Source organism: Heloderma suspectum, chromosome 4, assembly GCF_057233095.1.
Source record: "Heloderma suspectum isolate Gila_16-S chromosome 4, 16-S_ref, whole genome shotgun sequence".
Classification (NCBI taxonomy): domain Eukaryota; kingdom Metazoa; phylum Chordata; class Lepidosauria; order Squamata; family Helodermatidae; genus Heloderma; species Heloderma suspectum.
Genome location: NC_139461.1, coordinates 135,388,324 through 135,410,952, shown reverse-complemented (window position 1 = coordinate 135,410,952; position 22,629 = coordinate 135,388,324). Strand labels below are relative to the sequence as shown.

General features: G+C 40.4%; 1 protein-coding gene across 1 annotated transcript in view; it reads right to left on the bottom strand.

The window, feature by feature from the left end:
• Window positions 1-22,629, bottom strand: part of CTNND2 (catenin delta 2) — an 861,592-nt gene that overhangs the window by 272,349 nt on the left and 566,614 nt on the right. Inside the window, exon 10 of the mRNA XM_084850586.1 lies at window positions 22,026-22,094. Coding sequence (XP_084706712.1) covers window positions 22,026-22,094 — 69 coding nt within the window. The remainder of the gene's footprint in view (window positions 1-22,025; window positions 22,095-22,629) is intronic.

The following is a 22,629-nucleotide window of genomic DNA, read 5'->3' as shown; positions in this document are numbered from 1 at the left end:
TGTAGACCCCTATTATAGACATAGGGCTGTATCCAATCATGTCCATCCACAGAACAGATTCTCTCATCCCCCCTGCAGCCTCATGCCCCCATCTGCTCCAGAGGGTTAGGGGATCCTCCAGAGCAGATTAGAGGGGAGCACAAGGGGCTGAAGGGGGGAGAAGGCTAAGAAACAGTTCCACTGTATGAGTGGAAGTGTGCTTATACAACACTGGATTTCACCCAAGATCCCATTCATGCTTTAACCCGTTCCTTTTCACAAGCCGTAGATATATTTGCCATCCTTTTTTCTAAGAAAAGTCTGAGGTATCTAATAGGGATGGGTGAGAAATTCATTTGGTTTGCATTTAAATGAGAACTTACCAAATTCATACTTCCTGAACCTAAAGACAAACCGGAATGCAGTTAGACTTCAAAATCCATACTTTTCCAAAGTTTGCAATGCAGTTTGTATAAAAATGTGTACATTTGAAGTGAGCACAAAAATGGACATAACTGAAACAGTGTGCACATTTATTTCTTAAAATGCGGGCAAGACCACTTTATTCAGTGGAAAAAATGTGTTAAAAATGCATACATCTGAAAATATGTAATTTGAAAAAATGCAAAAAATGTGGATGAAGATACATACACATTTTCATGCAGGATAATTTGCAGTCTGATGGGGAAACAACGTACAGAACTCTGAGTTTTTGGACCTTTGGGGAGAAACCAGGTGAGTGCCAGCACAACAGGCTGGGATAAACTGTGTACTACCCTATGTTTCTGAGATGTGAATCTGCAGCACCCCCCCACCCCCAATACACACACAGTCTGCTGCAGTTTTCTTGCAAGGGTTCAAATTCTTGTTTTAACTGGGCAAAAGCAATGTCTCAAACTAGACATGGCAATGGCAGGCCTGTGTGTTTAAACCCAGTTTTGCTCCAATCATGTACAAAGATGGGAAATGGGGAGCGGTGAAGAATCCTCTTCTTGGCCAGGGCTTATCTCCCTACAGCTCCTCTTCTTAAGCACTTTTCTCCCATCCATGCTCACTGCTAGTATCTCAGCTCGGCTGAGGAGAGGGGATACAGGGAGGTAAGCCGTGGACAAAGAGACCTTAGCTCCTTTTGCTGTTAAAATCAGATCCCTCCACCCCTTCTTTCTATGTGACTGGGACAAATCCAGGTTCAAATGCATGGACATAAGAACAGCTATGCTGGATCAACCAAGGGTCCATCTAGTCCAGCATTCTGTTTACACTGTGGCCAACCAGTTGCCTGTGGAAAACCCACAAATAGGACATGAGTGCAATAGCACCCTTCAGCTCACGTTCCCCAGCGTCTGGTGTACATAGGCATACTTAGGGATGTAGAATTTCATTTTTCCTCGCAAAACATGTGAGCTCGATCCGAAGCTCCAAACGCAAGCATGTCTCCACCAAAAATATTTGCAAATTGTCTTGTGTTGGTCTTGTTTTTGATTCCCAGTTCAATTCCATAAATTTCCTAATTTGTGCAAATTTCCTCTGTAGCCCCTCTGCTTTGGCCTATGGAGGAAATGTGCAGAAGTTAGGAGATTTGGGGGAAATTGCGCAAATCTCCTATTCAGTTGCTGCTGGATTTGTGCAATTTTCCCATTTGCACAAAGCGAGCAGCGATTGCAAACACAAATGGGATTCGGGCACAAGATGAGTGGCAGGACGATGTTTGGAGAAACCTGTTCATCCATCTAGGCATACTGCCTCTGATACTGGAGGAAGCATTTAGCCACCAGGCCATTGATAGCCTTATCCTCCATGAATTTGTCCAGTCCCTTTTTCAAAACCATCCAAAGTGGTGGCCATCACTACATCTTGTGGTAGCGAATTCCATAGTTTAACTATGAACTGTGTGAAGAAGTCCTTCCTTTTAGCTGTCCTTAATCTCCCACCAATCAGCTTCATGTTATACTATTATGAAAGAGGGAGAAAAATGTCTCCCTATTTACTTTCTCCGCACTATGCATAATTTTGTACACCCCTATCATGTCTCCCCTCACTCGCCTTTTCTCTAAGCTAAACAGTCTCAGATGCTGTAACCTTTCCTCGCAGGGGAGATGTTCCACACCCTTGATCTTTTTAGTTGCAGTGTACAGATTGGTCCTCAGAAACCTACTTCAGCGCAACATGATACAATGGACACCCACACACTCCATAGCATCTGATGTTCAAGCTTTCCCCCTTCTTTCAGTGATGTCAAGGCTTATCACACCACACAAATTTTAGAACTCAAATTTGTAACTTTGGCATTCATTCTGCAGGTATGGTGCTGATTCTATATTTCCAGCTAGTAATTTGACAAGTGGTACAAGACCACAGAGGCAGGATCTATGTCATCCTAAGCTATTAGCCTGCTAGCAAGACTGGTTTTCATCCAGCTGAGTTATAAAAAAAACAGCCCACACTCTTGAAGCTCCTGAATGGCAGACTCTGCTCACACCACCAACAAAAAAACGGCATGACAGAGGAAATAAAATCTTTATTCCCTGTACTCCCTGTGTCTGCCACACAATGCTCACCTTTTCTATTCAGTGTATTATCTTTCTGAATAAATCCTAAGGGATTAAGGAGCAAAAGCTCCACAATATTCAGTTCTATGCTAGCTAAAAGAGAAAGTGTTTTGCCATGCATTATCAAGGATCTATGCATGAACTTCCAGCTCTTCACTAGTATAGAAGCAGATGTATTCAGTTCTTAAATTTTTCCATTCAATGTTTTCTATAGCTGCTACAATTACTGCAATGAACTTGCATCTCTGAAATTAAGCTCCACCTGTATTGTACACACAACCTTGAGTGGAGACTATATTAATAATATTACCTAAACAATTCCAAGCATGTTGTGAGATACACTTCCCAAGCTCTTCAGTAAGATCCTCAAAATCTGGAGGCTGTTTATGGTTACCACCTGGTAGGGAAGGAAGGGTCCTCTTCTCATGCTCAGAGGCTGTATCTCTGTGATTGTGCCATGGCATTCAGAAGAGATTGTGGTGCTAAGCCCTGGTGAATCATGACTCAAATCCTTTTCTTGGGTTGGGTAAAATATTGATATTAGAGACAGAATCTGATAACTGCCGGTTGTTTTTAAATTTTTAAAGCGGGATTCTCTGGAACACAGAGATGGAACAAAAAAAAATGAATTTTTGAACTTTCAGCTAAACTGGGGTACAGCTTCAGGGGCAAAAGGGGGCACAAAATCACTCATCCCTTTTCACCTTTGCTTGCTTGTGTTTCATAGTGGTGGCTGCCATGACAGTAGTTTTCTTTTTGACAACTGCCACCTGAAATTTTCCCCGGAATGCGTCTTGCAACCTAAGTGTTAAACAAAACTAACATACAGGAGAAAAAAAAAAAAGCAGCCCAGGGGAGAAATGGTACCAAACCAGGAGTAGCACAATCTGAACTGTTTTAGAAGAAAAATGTCTGGCTAAAAAAATGGCTAGCCTCAACCCATAAACAAAACTGAGGGATATTTTGTGCAGCTCTAGAAGTCAGCTGCTCTTCCCAAAGTCCAGCTTACCAGACCCATGGTCAGATCAGTACACTTTGGAAAATGTTGTGAAGTGAGATCTGTAAACAAAGAACACAGATGAAAAGAAGATAGCTGATTTCCTCTCACCCCCGTACTCATCTGAGAATGATACTGAAGAGGCAAGAGGAACCTCATATAGTGGGTTCTTTGTTCTCATCATATCAAGACACCTAAAACAGTCTTCCCCAACCTGGTGCCCTCCAGTTCTGTTGGGAAAAACTCCCATCATCCCCATCTAGCACAGCCAATGGCTGTGGTTGATGGGAATTGGTATTTGACACATCTGGAGGGCAACAGGTTGGGGAAACCTGTCTAACACATCAGATTTTCTGGAAAATCCTTGACCATGGGAACAAACTTACACAAATGCTAACCATACAAGCTTCCACTGTCAGGTTTGGTGGTCTAGAAGTAAGCTGGCTGTCAAGCAGGTACATGGAGATGGGGCAGCTCAAGGGCAGCTCAGTCTGCGTAACAAGTTGCTCAAACTGAAGAGCTAGGCCAGACTCACTAGCTTTAGATCAGCAGTTAGGACCCTATTGATTCCTTGTGTCTTCAGATCCCAGTCAAGTTGATATCTTTCTCACTTATCAAATTAAATAATGTAGTTCAAACTGGTTGATATGCACGCTCTCAGTCTCGGAATTAACAATGATGTGTAAATTAGAAGACTCCTATTTATACTTATATACATGATATATACTTGATGGTAGTATAATTGGAGACATATATAAACATTTAGAACTCTAGAGATTCAGATAAGCAAGACTTATATCTACATAGGCTAACAATTACATGAACTACACAAGGCCATACTATCAATAAATAAACCAAAACTGCCTATAGATTACAGGAGTCACATATTCTGAGCCAAGCTATTAAGCCCTGGCTTGCACTCAGCATCTTGCTATTCTAACCCTACCTAAGGTATTTGATGCACAATCAGGTGCAATCTTCTCATTCAATGAAACAACAAACATGAGTAAGAATTCTAGCAGCAGCAACACTTTAAATACCAGGAAGAAGAAAATGGTAGATACCACATCAGGCGAGGAGGAACTACAGACTGATGAAAGCCGACAGAGTCAATGTGTGACAATATATGCCATGATGTAATTTCAAAAGTCTTTATGTGTGCTCATAATAAAATAATTTAACTGGCCCCTGAAGGGCTAAAATTTGATGTTGTTACTTTTAGTTCTGTGCTTTCAAGGTAAAAGGTTTATGATGTTTGTTAAAAATGTATTATACCCAGAAGTTATGCATCTATTTTATTAAAATATTTGCAAGCGACACACTACGTCAAGAACTACCTATTTGGTGGAAGAACTGAGAATTGCATCTGTCCCTGGGGCTGTTGATACCCTCCTATCCAATTACTTTTCAAATTTCTGCAGAGAATGTAAAAGCTCTAAATGAGATATGAATGCCATAAAGTAGTGCACAGACAGAAATTATTGTTTATATTTTTCCAATAGATAATGGACTCAGACACACTTTCCAAAGATAAACCTCTTAGTAATTGATACAATGGTCAGGCATTCTATATTTCAGCATCCCTAGAGTGTGTGCATCCCTTCATAGACATCAGGTTTCAAAAAGCATATTGGTTGCTGTTGTTGTTCAGTCGTGTCCAACTCCTCATGACCCCATGGACCATAGCACGCCAGGCCTTCCTGTCCTGCGCTCTCATCCGGAGTGTGCTCAAGTCCATAATCATTGCATCGGTGATGCTATCTAGCCATCTCATCCTCTGCCATCCCCTTCTCTTTTTGCCTTCAATCTTTCCCAGCATCAGGGTCTTTTCCAGAGAGTTTTCTCTTCACATTATGTGGCCAAAATATTTGAACTTCAGCTTCAGTATCTGTCCTCCCAATGAGCAGTCAGGGTTGATTTCCTTTAGGATGGACTGATTTGACCTCTTTGCAATGCAGAGGACTCGTAAAAGTCTTCTACAGCACCACAGTTCGAAAGCATCGATTCTTTGGCACTCAGCCTTCCTTATAGTCCAGCTCTCACAGCCATACGTTGCTACTGGGAAAACCACAGCTCTGATTATACGAACCTTTGTCGGCAAGGTGATGTCTCTGCTTCGTACTATGCTGTCTAGGTTTGCCATAGCTTTCCTCCCAAGGAGCAAGCGTCTTTTAATTTCATGGCTACAGTCACCGTCTGCGGTGATCTGGGAGCCCAAGAAAATAAAAATCTGTCACTGCTTCCATGTCTTCCCCTTCTATATGCCAGGAAGTGATGGGGACAGATGCCATGATGTTTGTTTTTTTAATGTTGAGTTTCAAACCAGCTTTTGCACTCTCCACTTTCACCCGCAACAAGAGGCTCTTGAGATCCTCTTCGCTTTCTGCCATTAGGGTGGTATCGTCTGCGTATCTGAGGTTGTTGATAATTCTCCCGGCAATCTTAATTCCGACCTGTGATTCATCCTACCCGGCGTTTCTCATGATGTACTCTGCATACAAATTAAATTAGCGGGGCGACAATGTACAGCCATGTCGTACTCCTTTCCCAATTTGGAACCAATCGGTTGTTCCATGTCCGGTTCTTACTGTTGCTTCTTGACCCTCGTACAAGTTTCTCAGGAGACAGGTAAGGTGGTCTGGTACTCCCATCCCTTTCAGAATTTGCCAGAGTTTGTTGTGATCCACACAATCAAAGGCTTTAGCGTAGTCAATGAAGCAGAAATAGACGTTTTTCTGGAATTCTCTTGCTTTCTCCATGATCCAGCAAATGTTGGCAATTTGATCTCTAGTTCCTCTGCCTCTTTGAAACCCAGCTTGTACTTCCGGTACTTCTCGGTTCACATCATGCTGAAGCCTAGCTTGTAGGATTTTGAGCATAACCTTGCTGGTATGTGAAATGAGCGCAATTGTACGGTAGTTTGAACACTCTTTGGCATTGCCCTTCTTTGGAATTGGAATGTAAACTGACCTTTTCGAGTCTTGTGGCCACTGTTGAGTGTTCCAAATTTGTTGGCATATTGAGTGCAGCACTTTAACAGCAACATCTTTTAGGATTTTAAATAGCTCAGCTGGAATACTGTCATCTCCGCTAGCTTTGTTGTTAGTAATGCTTCCTAAGGCCCACTTGACTTCACTCTCGAGGATGTCTGGCTCAAGTTCAGTGACCGCACTCTCATGGCTATCAGGGACATTCAGATCTTTCCTGTATAGTTCTTCTGTGTATTCTTTCCACTTCTTCTTAATCTCATCTGCTTCTGTGAGGTCCCTGCCTTCTTTGTCCTTTATCATGCCTGTCTTTGCACAAAACGTTCCCTTGAGATCTCCGATTTTCTTGAAGAGATCTCTGGTCTTTCCCATTCTATTGTTTTCTTCCATTTCTTTGCATTGTTCATTTAAGAAGGCCTTCTTGTCTCTCCTGGCTGTTCTCTGGAACTCTGCATTCAGTTGGGTATACCTTCCCCTTTCTCCCTTGCTTTTCGCTTCCCTTCTTTTCTCAGCTACTTATAAAGCCAGACAGCCACTTGGCTTTCTTGCATTTCTTTTTCTTTGGGATGGATTGAGTTGCTGCCTCCTGAACAATGTTATGGACCTCCATCCATAGTTCCTCAGGCACTCTGTCTATCAGGTCTAATCCCTGAAATCTATTCCTCACCTCCACTGTATATTCATAAGGGATATGATTGAGGTCATACCTGAATGGTTTAGTGGTTTTCCCTACATTCTTCAATTTAAGCCGACATTTTGCAAGAAGCAGCTCATGATCTGAGCCACAGTCAGCTCCAGGTCTTGTTTTGACTGACTGTATGGAGCTTCTCCATCTTTGGCTGCAAAGGACATCATCAATCTGATTTCGATATTGACCATCTGGTGATGTCCATGTGTACAGTCGCCTCTTTTGCTGTTGCAAAAGAGTGTTTGCTATGATCAGTGTGTTCTCTTGGCAAAATTCTATTAGCCTTTGTCCTGCTTCATTTTGTACACCAAGGCCATGCTTGCCTGTTATCCCGGTGATTTCTTGACTTCCTATTTTAGCATTCCAATCCCCTATGATGAAGAGGACATCTTTTTTTGGTGTTAGTTCTAGAAGGTGTTGTAGGTCTTCATAGAACTGATTAACCTCAGCTTCTTCGGCCTCAGTGGTTGGGGCATAGACTTGAATTACTGTGATGTTGAATGGTTTGCCTTGGATTTGTACTGAGATCATTCTATCGTTTTTGAGATTGTACCCCAGTACTGCTTTTCCCACCCTTTTATTGACTATGAGTGCTACTCCATTTCTTCTAAGGGATTCTTGCCCACAGTAGTAGATATGATGGTCACCTGAATTAAATTCGCCCATGCCTGTCCATTTGAGTTTGCTGATTCCCAAGATGTCAATGTTCAATCTTGCCATCTCATGTTTGACCACCTCCAGCTTACCTTGATTCATTGATCTGACATTCCAGGTTCCTAAACAATATTTTTCTTTACAGCATCGGACTTTCTTTTCACCACCAGACACATCCACAGCTGAGTGTCCTTTCGGCTTTGGCCCAGCCACTTCACTCTTTCTGGTGCTACTTGGAAATTCCCTCTGCTCTTCCCCAGTAGTATATTGGACACCTTCCGACCTGAGGGGCTCATCTTCCGGCGTCATCTCTTTTAGCCTTGTGATACGTTCCATGAGGTTTTCTTGGCAAGAATACTGGAGTGGGTTGCCATTTCCTTCTCCAGTGGACCACATTTTGTCAGAACTCTCTGCCATGACCTGTCCGTCTTGGGTGGCCCTGCACGGCATAGCTTATGGCTTCACTGAGTTATGCAAGCCCCTTTGCCACAACAAGGCAGTGATCCATGAAGGGGGCATATTGGTTATCACTCAGAAATAGCCTCTTTTCACAGTGGGACTGATGAATTACTGTGAGGGAATTGTTGGAAGGAAGCCACCACTTTGAATTCCTATTATCGACTACACTTGCTCAGAATACTCTGATGCCATTATCATTACATTATGTAAAGACACACATAGACATGAAACTTTGGTAATATCTACTACCAACACTTGCAGAGATATAATCTTCTTTCTTGCCAAAGTAGATGAATGGTTGGGCCATTTATATCAATGTACCTCAGCTATTCTGGCGTATTTTTAAAAAGTGAGGTTGCAACAGAAGAGCAATGTGGAAAAGGAGAACAGGCAAGCAAGAGGACTTACACTTATGGGAATTCTCCCTTCACTCAACAGAATGTGATATGAGCAGGAGAGCCATATTATTTAAGTCTTATACAAAGCTTTTCAGCTTAGTAGTTAAGAGCACCAAAGTTGTTTCAAAGCATTAGTTCTCCCCTCACCTCTCTTAGTTTCCTTATTCCTCCTGGGCTTTAATAATTAACAAAGATGGTTTTAAGCCTGAAGAATGGATTAGCCAATACTATACAAAAACACAGGCAATGACATTATCAGTGACTAGTCCTTTCAAACATCACCAGACATCAAGCAAACGTTGTTACGCCAAGAGTTGGCAAAAACACCCAGCAACCATTAGAAATCTAATATCCAGAGAAACTTGCAACCCAAACCTATAGACTGCTGCAGGTCACAGGGTCAAGCCTTGGCTGCTTGGTGCTGTCACAACGATACAACTGGTGTTATCAGACTGGAATTTGGGCCCAACTCCATTCAAAAGCAGTAGCAAAAGCAAGGGGTAGTAGTGGCTGATGGTTGCCCTTGCAGTTCTACTTCAGCATTGAAGCATCATATGGGCCTTTCCTATGGGCACAAGCTGTCACTGGTAGATTTAAAAATGCAAAAGGAAATATCCTCCTTCTCTAAACTATGTCAGTATGCAGATAAACTGCAAGGTCAATTTGTTTTAATGGCTGGTATATAAAGAAAAGTTAATTACAGGAATTTTTCCTAAATTACTATATGAAGGCATAAGTATGTTGTCCTAACTGCAAAACAGAAATCAAAATTATATAATAATTTTTCCAGGTAATATTAGGTGCACATCTGAAATTTCTATGTATGCAAATTTTTCCTTGCCTGTATCCTGTTCAAGCTTCTTTTTTTTTTACTTAGACCATTTTGAGTTTGTCACCATTTGGCTTAGAAGAACCATACATTTTATATTAGGCAGTAGTTTTTTAAAACATAGAACACTGCTTTTCTGTTCCTCCACTGTCACCAGGCTGGTTTGAAATCAGCAGCTACTCAGAGGAGAGTGGGATTCTTCAGATCACTGACAGCTAAGAAGAAGGATTTGCTGGGCCAACAGAATTTCAGAACACACACTGTTTGTGAGCATGATGTTAATACACTGCACTACTGAGCAATCCTATCTTTATTAGATTTTTTTACAATCCTAATTTATTTTAGGTTAACATGACATAGAATGCTTTACCCTTGCTGTGAACAACAATGCCTCCCACGAAAAATGTTCAAATGTAATCTTTGCACATAGCAGAGTATGTGCGGCTGATTTCTAATAATGGATTTTGGTGCTCACAGCATGAAGACATTAATGTTTATCTCTGACTCAAAACACAGCTTGACTAACTATTCGCATTTGCCATCAGATTGTTACAGCTTTTAAATGCAATGAACTGAATTGTATTTATAGGGTTTCACTTCCCTGCCCCAGCAATACTCAGACCTTAGTGAGTAACCTAGGAATCAACTGACTACATGGGATCTTACCCTGTAGTGCAAAGTTTCCAATAGGATAGAGTTATTGTGGTGATTTTATTTATTAAATATAAACAGTAATACTTTAAAGGGGTGAGAGCACAAACACACAGTATTTTTATCCTGATCCTCAGCCAAAAAAAGGCTCCAGGAGTGGTTTACAATCAATCAGCAAAAAGGACAGTTCCTGCCTGCAGGCCTACAATCTAAAAAGACAGGACACACAAGGAAAAAGGGATGGGGAGGGAAAAGGAGAAAAAATAAGCAGACTTCGAGCAGGGGTGGTGAAATGGCCCTGCTTCCCCACTCAACTCTCAGGGGGTGGAGTTCACTGGGCACTTGATGTCAGCCCTGTAGGGGTGGGGATCCAACTGGAGCAGGCCCTATTGTTCCCTTTGCCTGCTCCTGTCTCTCTCACTCCATATATATAGCAAGCAAAACAAAGCATATAGTGATCCCCCACTCTTTCCAGTTCAGCATCAGCTCCTGAAAACAGATCCAGATTTAAAGGTTTCACATTCACAGGCCTTAGCCGAAGGATATTCCTGTGGAAACAAATGGAACTATAGAGTAGTTAATGTTAACTCACTTGAATACAGGATAAAAATATTTTCATAAGGGATACTAAAATAGTATTTCAATAGTCTAAATAGTACATTTAACAAAAAGCCGCATTGCTCAGAAGACATTATCTAATTTAAAATCTTCTGCTATTTAGATTACACTGAGCTCGATTAGACTTATTCCCAGGTACTTGCGTATGGGATTGTAGCCTAAAACATCACTGTCTGACAAGTATCAGATACAGCTTTTCACTGATATTACACCACTCAAAAGAAGCAGCCACTGAAATACCACACAACTTTGCCTCAGTTACCAAAACAAACTAATACTAGTTGACCACATAACACTCAGTAAAAGGAGCTGTACATCTTTGATCAGGCACCACCATATGTCAAATCCTTCCGGCTTGCCCTTTGGGCAGTTACAACAAGTTTTCCATACTGGTAAATAACAGCCATTTGTCACTGTATCTTTGTTCTATTTTTTGGATAATGCACACTTTCCACATAAGCATATATTGAAAAATTGATATCTTTACCATATGTTTATAAAAACAGATTAACAGAAACACATTACAAGTAAAACTTCCTTCACAAAGAATAAAGGATTTGGAATGCCAAAGGATAGTATCTGTTACAGTATATAGGATTTTTAAACAAGTAGTTTCGGTAATACTTTCACTCTGCTCTATTGAAGATTAAGCTTTTGTTTTGATCTGAGTATACCTGTTAGTTGTTCCTCAGCTAGTTTCATATTGACAGTATTTATCATTATTAAAACTAGGAAGTATCAAGGGGGTGACAAGCATGAGAAATGCATGTACCAGAAAGATTCTAGACAGAACACAGATGCCCAGAGATGACAGTCTTGCTGTTAAGAGATACTGGGCCCCAGATGCACTAGGCTCATTATATTCTTTAATTCTGCCTCTCTGTTGATAGAGTTGCCATTCAGCAGTTCCGTCAAATCCAGGCAACCTCATTTGCATCATATGCAAATGATGAGCTGGGGAAAGGGTTAAGTAACACACAACCTGCTGATTTTCCAGTCCAAATTTCCCCTTTCAAGATTGCTTTATAGATAAGAAACAGAAGGTTGGGTATGTCTTAATGTCTAAAGAAAACGTCTAAATAAAATTAAAGATGATTAGACATTGTAAGAAGTCCAAGGATTAATCCTGTGCACACTTTCCTGGGGGTAAGCCCCATTAAACACAGTGGGCCTGGCTTCTGAGAAACATGTGTAGGATTGCACTGTTAGCGTAATGAACAGTACAATCCTACACATGCCTACTCAAAAGTAAGTCCCATTGCATTCAAGTGTGTATAGTTGCCTTCCCCAACTTGGTGCCCTCCAGATGTTTTGGACATCAACTCCCTTTATTTATTTATTTGATTTCCATACCACTTACCATATTAAAAACAAGTATGGTCAATGGTCAGGAATCTTGGGAGTTATAGTCCATTTTTTAAAAAAAAGATGGATGTGGTGCTGAACTCTGCATAGATATTCAGATGCTAATTCCTTAACAGCTTTAAAAAATCATTGTGTATCATTTTCTTATCCTACAGAATAATCTTTGCAAATATGGAATTAATATCACAGTACTTTGAACATGTAAAACAGCCACGTATTCAATTTTCTTTCTTAGTACCAAGATTTACAACTCTCTATCAGTCTTGCCCCTTTACCTCTAGGCACTGTCTTTCTGTTCCAACTACAATTCCATTTAAACAAATGTATTTCCTATGGAACGCCACCATGGTTTTCTTGAGCTCTAGACAGAATTCAATGAGAACTGAGCTAGTCAACACAAAGCACTTGCTTTAAATAGTGTAACACAGCACTTTTGTAGACCTCTGACAGTTGTATTCTGGTGTTAGGCCCCATGTAGGTATTACATTCTAATTAAGTCCAGAAATGAAGACTGGTGTCATAGTTTGGTCCAACCAGAAAATATAAAAAACAGAAGGACGAAGATGACAACAGCACAGGATAAGAATGAGATTGTGGGTAACAGCAGCAACTCAAGACAGGACAGAGCAAGGTATCAGTAGCAAGTAGAAGAGACCTACCAGATTTGTAAAAATCTTGTGAAGTGGAGAACCAATAAGGACTAGGATTCACCACATCACAGTGGATGCATGAGCCCCAAAGCAGGAGCTTGCAGAAGGAAAAATGAATAATCTGCTGGCAAGATTACTGCTAAGATGAACACAGTAAGAAGTTGTGAGTTGAGATGCATAAAATGGATTGTTATACTGTGCTGCTGTTTCTTGATGTTACTTCTGAAGAATTTTGGAGAGGGGTGGCTATGGGATTGCTCAAGAAAAGAGATGAATTGTGGATGCTCAGAACTTGTTAGCCATGCTAACTCCCAAGTAATCCAGTCCTCCTCATGTGTGAGCAGAGATGCATAAGATGGATTTTTGTACTGTGCTGCTTCTCAGTGTTACTTCTGAGGAGTTATGAACAAGGGTGGCTCAGTGAAAGAGAGAGATTTTGGATGCTTTTCTGTGTGATTCTGAAGATATTATCATTATCATGGTCTCTCAGTGTCTCCTTTTGCAATGGGTTGCTGCTGGGTTCCAAAGACTGCTTTTCTGTATTGTTGCTCTGAGGATACCATTATCACCATCACCATTTTGGGCAGCTGTGTGAATTCCCAACCCACTGTTTTATATGCATGATCTTAAAGCAGGGGTAGGCAATGTGGTGTCTGTGAGCACTATTGTGCCCCCAGAAACATTCCTTGGTGCCCAGCAAGACATCTTACTGTGCCCAATTTTTATTTCAACAATATTTTTCTATTTTCTTACTGGCAGCTGGGACTGTTCCAAAGCAAAGTGCAAACCTCTAGCTGCTGTCATCTTAATTTCCCATGAATGCCTCTAGGCAGGTTAGTTATCCTTTTGTGACTAGCCATGCCCACGCATGGTAACCATTTTAAAGTTGTGCCCAGGCCAGTTTCTCAAATTATCAAATGTGCCAATGGACCCAAAAGGTTGTTTTCCCCCTGTATTAAACTCATTCGATTCTCTATGTAAGGGGAGGCATTTGTGGAACAGGAGAATGCGTGTCCAAATAAGTGGTTTTGTGAGGTGGTATGGATCCTCTCCCTCTTCACCCGACATAAACAAAATGTGAAAGTGGGTGCCATGTTGAAGGTTGGGAACCACAGGTGGATCTCTGATCTGGGCCAGGTTGAACACCACTAGTTTAAGGGATTCATATATTGTGTTCCAAACAAATGTGTCACCACCTTATAGTATAGTGACGCTGGTAAACATTGCAATGTTAAAAAAATAAATTAAAAACAGACAGTATCAATATCCCAGGAAATTTGTGTCCCCCCGCCCCGAACCTGTTTCATGTTGTTCTGGAACTAACAGTGACATCATGGGAGGCGGGGCACTAACACTGTACCTTACCTAGGCTGCCAAAATACCTTGAAATGGCCCTACATATCCATAAGGGTCCATACTTGGAGAGTTCCTTATTAGTATATAGCAACCCTCCCCAACCCAGTGCTCTCTAGATATGAACTATGACTCCCACCATCCTCAGCAAGCATGGTGCATGGCCATGCTGGCTGGGGATGATGGAAGTCATAGTGCAACACATCTGGAAGACAGCAGGTTGGGGAAGGATGCTATATAAGATATTAACATTTACTAACAACCAATTCAGTTGGGAGTCCTGAGTGAGGTATGATAATTTAGGTTCTATTTTATGATTAGATATTTAAGACCACTGGTTATTCTTCATATAAAATGCAGAGGCGATACAGCAATTGTGCTCAGGAGGTCTGTTCTATTTTGGCTCACATGTCACAAAAGGTATGGCTTCAATGTTCCACCTGCATGACCAGTCACTTACCTAAAGGCAACAGGACTTCTACAGTTTTTCAGCACAGCAAATACATGCATGCATCCAAGAGATGTGTCTATCAACACCTTTATTATCAGTGAGGATGTCTGAGACAAATAACTGATTTTAAGTCTTGGGTTCTAAATCAAGATTCCTTTTTCCAAAGCTATTTTTGGATGCATTATCCATTGACTTTAAATAGATATGGTTACTAGTGAAGCTCTCCTGAGAAGTGGACTATATGAGTTTGTGAGGGGGGGGCAGTACTTAAGTTTTTAATATTCAGTCACAAGCAAACTGACCTGGTTCACACATAAATACAAACCATACTATGGGTTGCTGAATTGTGGATTGTTATGTGCAAACCCAGAACTATGGGTTGTTAACCTTGAACAACCCATGAAGAGGACCCATGGTCTGTGGTTGGGTTGTGAATTCTGGGTTGTTTAAACCATGGGTTGTTGTTACATGCAAACCCAGAACTGTTGGTTGTTCATGGGTTGTTTTGCCAGACTATGGAGGTGGCAAGCAAGACCAGTAAAAAACCCAGCTGCTATGCATGCCAGTACTACAGTGCTACAAAGGCATTTGGAATACAGGGCAGGAATTTGGAATACATGAGCTACTCATGGATTTCTCTCAAGTGGAAGAACTATGTTTATAGAATAACATTTGCTCTCTTGGTCCTCTTACACAGTATGAAAGCACCAGACTCTTAATAAATCTTATTTTACTCATGTAAGACAATTAAGAACAACACTTTCCTCTCTTTGCTCAATAACACTCTTGGTGACTGTAACCAAGCTCCAAAAATAGCATTTTCAATTGATTTCAGAGGACTTAAGATCAGAGCAGTATTGTGCATTCTTTGCAATATGCATGGCCTATAAAAATTTTCTGAAATGCTAGTCAAGGTGGAATACTACTTTAAAACAATTCAAAATGTATTCTCCTCTAAAGAGATCAAGCAGTTGGTAAACCACACAAGTTAAGAGGATATGACCAGCCTATTAAATGGGTCTCCACACTCCCATTAAGCAATAATGAAGGTAAAGGCAGAACATCTAATTGGCTTTATATTCAGCTGACATTCTGTAAGGAAATTATTAAACAGGCAAGAGATGGTATAAAATACTGCTATATGCTATGCAATAATTTGATAGCTATGACATATTTGGAATATTTAAATTATGGAAAAACTACGGAGAAGCCCTGCCCACTTTAGAACTGTGTCTTGGGATTTATATATTGTCTTGGAGAATGAGATTTCAGAAAACTAAATATTGCCTGAGACCTTATTAAATTTTTGATCATTGTTTAGGAAATCAACTAGGCAGCAAATATCATCTATACCACCAAGGTAATTGAAAGATTTCCATTAACTGGATGACTCATAACATAAATAGCAGTGGCGATGATGTGGCCAGATAATGGCCTCTTTCTGTACATGGCCTCAATTGCACATCTGTATTGAGAACAATGGCATCCCAATTATCCTCTTGCCCTCCCAGACCCAGCGTAAGTCCAAAGGAAGCAGCATTTATTGGCATAGGAGAGGCTTAAGAGGCTTCTTACATCCCACTCCACAGGTTCCTTGCATTGTGTTTGAGGATGTTTCTGAAGCTGCCCGGCTTTCTGACTCAATTTCCTGGGAAGGACGAGTAGTGCTACGTGAAGGGACTCAGAATTTTGGTACTTGGAGCTCAGCATGTGACTTCTTAGAACAAGGCCTGCAGTACCTCCTAAAACATACTTTTGCAAGTCTGTAAACAGTACATTCACAATTAAGGTTATGCATCTTATATAGACCAGATTTGAGGATTGGTATTATATAAACCAAGTTACACATGCCAAGTACTAGCACTAGATCCAACAGTAAAGGCCACTGCCTGATCAAAGGAACTATTCTATACAAAAATAATTATGCGCTAAGTATTATCTTCTTTGAAATTTCCTTTTTCTAGTGCTATAACCAGAACGTTGTTAAAAAGCTGTCAGGTTGAGCATTTTAAAGTAGAATCAGCTTGCTTATTCCTTAATGTTAGAAAAAGACAAAATAATTCCTGCCCGTACTGCTGTTCAGGTTTGCTGTATTTATTTCTGTTTGAAGAATGGATCAGAGCTGTAAGCTCTTCATACCTGCAATAAATAACGCAGTACAGTAATTTATGTTGGACTAGAACAAAGAAGCTGAGTTAGTTTACCAGAAGTTTAAATGTCTTTGAAAGCAGGTATAAGATTGTTGGCTAAAAAATTATAAGTTAAAGCATTCATTTTTTGCTCCTCTAGTTAGGTTGCTCAAGAATTGTGATCCTGAAGGTGGTTTTATTGATTTTAAATTAGCATTTCTAACTTGCCCATCATGAAGGCTCAGATCAAATGATTATTAAAATATTCCAAGCCGACAACAAAAAGTAAAATAAAGCAGCAATGGTCTCAACGCAATAGTTTTAATTCTTACTAAAACTGGAAGTAAAACATGAAATCTCTACAAAATTTGTTGAATGCCTCCTTAACAATCATATGACATGCGAGAGTAGGGAGGTATAGTGAATTGTTCAAGTCACTCAAACGCATGCACAGATTCAATTCTAACACATCTATACCGGGGGTATATAAACCATTTTGACCCAAAAGGCTGCATGTGGCACCAGGTGGCAGGCTGGGGGCTGCACAAGGAGCACACCTACATGCACACAACACACATACCTCACTCCCCATCCCAGTGATTCTGCTTCGCAGTTGCTGCGAGAGGGGGAGGTTAAAGCCCGACCTCCAACGATCCCAGCTGGGACTGCTGCTTCAGTGCCACCATAGTGACACAGGAGTAGCAGCCTCACCTTAAGCCTCCCCACTCCCCCAGCAACCTCAATTGGGACTGCTGTCCCAGCACTAATACTGCACCGGAACAGCAGTATTTTCCCCACAGTCCTTCTGATTAGCAGGGCTGTGGGGGAAAGTTGGCAGGGTTCCCCCAGGCCACAGAGGGGCCCACGGGCTGCAGTTTCTGCACTCCTGATCTATACTATATAAAAGATAATTCATGTTGATGCTAAACACCTGTATTATAACTACCTGGTGCACTCATTTGCAGAAAAGCAAACATCTCAAATGTATTCATAAACACATAAAAGTTCTATTCTGCATTCTCTTTCCTTTCCTTGTTTAATAACACAAATTGTACCTTCACTATAGAAAATACTAAAATGAGAGAAAAGCAGTGAGCGTTTATTTATTGCTGTTTTGTGAATCCTTTAGCCTCTTGAGAATGTCATTTAAACAAACAGACTAGTTAGGGAAAATTATTTGAAGAATTCAGGTTAAACACTACCTGAGTAAAACTTACCATTACAGCAACTGGTCATTAATAACTTTTATTATTGATACCACTACTTTACAGCATAATAAATCACAATTACAATAGCTTTTGACAACCTCACTGTGTGGAATTGAATGTATCTGCTAAGAGGCAAATGAAGTAAAGTAATACAGGAAAAAAAACCCTCCATAAGACATATAAAAAGTTGTTATAATTCTAAAACACATACAGTGCATTTCATCTCAGGCTACCTTCATCAGGGAAAGCATCACTAATTTTGTTTCTGACAATTCTATGACTTGGCTCACATTCAAGCTGAGACTCATCCCAGCACATTAATAAAAAATGGCACTGGACAACACTAATTCTTACAATGATGAATTAATGGGACACGCATTCCTCACGGAGAATATTTTGACTTCAAGGCCAATAAGAATGATAAACTTATTTGGGACTTAAATTATGATTCAAAAGTTGAGTGCACATGTATACTTAACCAGGTTCAGGATTGGGTTTTGAGATTGTTCACTCTCTCCCCTCTTGTGCAAAATTCCTCCCTGCGTCAGGATTACCTTGAATTAAGGTGGTAAACTTATGTGTGAATGGTACTACTTCAGTCTCCAGTGGGGATTTGTATGATGGAACGCACCTTCCTGAAAAAATCATTCTTTATACAAAGCAAACTAGAATGGTAAAATATTATTCTTCTCCCCAAAACTGAGTTTTATATGTACAAGGGCCTTTTTTTGGGTGGAGGTCAGGGAGAGACACATCACGTGAACTCCCATCTGGAGTCTGAAGCGATCCACATCCAACACAGTTTTACTGCATCATTAAGAACTAGACCTCAGTATATCTAGATTCAGGATTACATGCAACCACCAACAATTCAAGTTAAAACGAGAGCCTGATTCTTATTGAGCGGCTTAAAAACTAAGTTAGGGAGCATACCTGGCTCCATTCTAACCTGTGTTGGTGACAGATGCATATATTGACCCAACTAGAATAGGGCAGAGAAATTTACAAGCAAGAGAGAAAGATTCTGTGACCTGCTACCAGTCTCTCTAGCCTGGTTACACTGTATATACGCATAAGGCCAAAACTAGCAGTAGAAATGAACGTACAAATTCCACTATTTTCAGTAGGTATCCTGAAAATTCATCAGTAGGTTTATATCCCAGCCAGAAGTCGCACTCAAAAATCAGTTATAAGCTTTCTGTCTCCATTGCCTGTATCTCTGGAACTTCATGAAATATTAATCTGCTCTTCAGTCTGATAGGTTTAAGCTATCACTGAATTTTTCTCTTTGAAATGAGAACATGGAACATTTTGAACATTACTCATTCGTGACAACTAATTAAGTATATTTTAATACACACTGCAAGACGTTAGAATTCTGCAAGAAGGTTGCTTATCTTTTCTGCAATTATATCACAGCACTCCTTTCTAAAAACAAAAACAAAACCACACCCGCATACTGTGTTTTTAGATCTGTTTATCTAAAATGGAAATTCATAAATAAGTTTGAAGAGCAAAACTGCAGTATTTAGCATTATCAGAAAAAAAGCTTAAACTGACCTTCACGCTTCCATGGTAAAATTAGTGAAGCCATCAGTTTTGTCACAAAGTCTTCCCCAAACAATTAAATTACCCTCCTGCAATCAGGGGTGGAGTGGGCGATGAGGGCAGCCCAGTGATAAACATTTCCATTGAGGCTGCTGCAAAAGTGCGTGTGTCTAATCCGCAGCATGTAGAATGTTAGCAATTGTTGTATCTTGTACCACCCAGTTCTTTTGAATCTGAACTGAAAATCTCAGACTAACTGATCAAATGTGTGTGATCAGAGAGAGCTGTCATTCCTGACTCCAATGTCTATGTATGAATTGCAAACACAGCTTGTTAACTATTTGTCAAGGTAGGAGTCAGTTTGAGAATGCTCTGCTACTTGCTGTCTGTTCTACCTTGCAGAATCAACACTTATTGTCTCTATAGTCCTCTAAGAAACAATGTGCTGAGGTTGTGTAGCATTCATTCATTCATTCATTCAATTCAATTCAATTCAATTCAATTCAATTATATTTCAGTACCACCCCATAGCCAAGGCTCTCTGGGTGGTTCACAAAAATTAAAAAACAACAACATTAAAATACATTATATAAAATATAAACCATTCACGTGATGACATAGAGTAAATAACACACACAACAACAGCATATATAAAAATTTAAAAAAAACACCAATCAGCCAGAGACAATCAAGGGACTCATTATACGCTACCAAATGCCTGAGAGAAGGCAGTTTTAACCTGGTGCCGAAAAGATGACAATGTTGGTGCCAGGTGGGCCTCAACAGGGAGATTATTCCATAAATGGGAAGCCACCATCAAGAAGTCCTGCTCCCTTGTTGCTACCCTCCCAGCCTCCCTTAGCGGAGGCTCCTGGAGGAGGGCCTTAGATGCAGAGCAAAGTGTATGCCATGCATAGCATCTTGATTGCCTGGACAACTAGGATTTTGACAGACCGGACTGTGGTATGGGGGGCTTTGACCCTTTGTCCCCATCATGGTCCAGATCTGACTCCCCACCCCATCCCACCCCTGGAATCTGCTGTTTCTCCTGGGAGGAAAGTTTCAGATGGTGTTAGTGGAAGCTTTCTTCCCAGGGCAAACACGAGGTGTGTGTGTATGGGGGTGGGGAGTGAACTAGTTGGGAGGGGAGTGTTTTGTGGCTGGTATTTATACAAAACATGATCACACAAAGACTAATGATATGATTAATGTCATGTCTAGCTTGGCCTTGAGAGTCAGGAAGTAGATTACTTATGGACTGACACATATGTGGTGTTTGGTTGCTACCTCTCTGTGTTCCACTTGCGCCTCACCTTCTATCACATAGAAAATTGTGTCTTGAATTGCCCTGATCTGCAGAGCCACAGCCATGAAACCATCACCTTCCCCCATCGTTATTTCATCCTGAAATGTCTCTTTAGGCAATCCAACTTTGATAGGCTTGTGTTACCCTGGTCTTGTGAATGGCTCAATGTATGCCCAGATCATAGGCCGTCCTTTACTTGGAAGTCCTTAGTTTTACTTGGGATTACTTTAGAAATATTCATCAAGTAGTATTTCAATATACAAATACATTTCAGAAAGGAATATACAAAAAAATGTTTTATGCAACTCAATTTCTTTCCTCCCCAACCCCAGAGTTCCCTCCCTCTTATCCAACTTTATACTATGCCTTCACATTTTAAATGATAAATTACACTGATATCTGGAATACAACATACACAGCTGTGAAAAGCGCAACAGGAGCGGTAGTAATTTGCAAGCATACACAAATAGATATTTTAAAAAATCAGTGCTCCATATAGTGCCAAATGATTATGTCAATTAAAGAGATCCCTTAATTGCCAAATGCTGCTTATTTTTATACCCATAGTTTTAAATATCTAGGGCAGCACCATGTTGGCAAACACTGCCCTAGGGCTTACCAGCCACATTCTTAAATAATGCCAGCATTCTTGTTAAAACTGTGGCAGACCTAATAGTCAGAACCTATTATTATTAAGCTTTTGTAGGCAGGTGAACACGGTGCTCTTAAGAGGGCATTTTATCAGAGATAGGCAAGCCTGACTGAGCTGATACAGTTTGTTTGCTCATTGTCATGAGCTTAGATAGAAAGAGGTCAGTGTGTGGGCGTGAGGAGGGGAGGGGCAGATAATGCCATTTCAGAGAATCTCCTAATCTTCAGGAGCAAATTGAGGGGTGCGGGAGAGAAAGAAATGCAAGGGGTTAGTATAAAGAGAAGCCTGAAATCCTCAATGTGTACATAAATCACCACATGCAGCCCTTTGGATCTTAGCTAATATTAAAAAAAAACTTTATTGTGCTTTGCACTATTTGGAAAACAAATATATCAATATTGGAAGTCAAGAGATGGTGGGCACTTAACAAGTAGTAAGAAAGTATGCCTACATGCATATGTCAGCTGTGATATGATGCGTTGTACAGGTGAGATACTATTACAACCTGCCCTCTTAAAATGTGCTAGAAATTAATCAATCATTCAAGTACATACACATTTGAATGCGTATTTGAAATCTTATTGGAGGCAACCTTCATCCAGGAAAAAGGGTTCATGAAAGATCTGGAGAGGAACAGAATTGTGGAAGTTAGCAGAAAAAACAAATACACATGGATCAATCAATTATCAAGTAAGAACGTGAACTTCTAACACACGAGTTGCAATTAAAATCAGTTGTAACCAGTTTAAAATATAACTAAGCAAGTAAGATAGTTTTGCTTATTTGATAACCTGAAAATGGCATTACTATATAATATTATATTATCTGCACTAAATTATTGGTGGAAAAATACATATACACTTGGTTTCCAATGTGTCCTCAATGCATAAGAATTAATTCACCTTTTCTTTTTTATGGTGGTTGTGAATTTAACTATACCGGTACTACCAGGAAATATGTTTTAATCATAAATGAAGATAAGGGGCAGTATCTCATAGTCATTCTGCAAATCCAAATAGTAGTTGCAGAGCTCTGCCAAATCTTTCCATCGTACAAGCAGTTGCGCATTACGCTTGGGCAATTCACTGTGCAACCAACTGCACAACTGTAATGCAAACATAATGCGCAACTGGTTGCGCAAGTATAATGCACAACCGT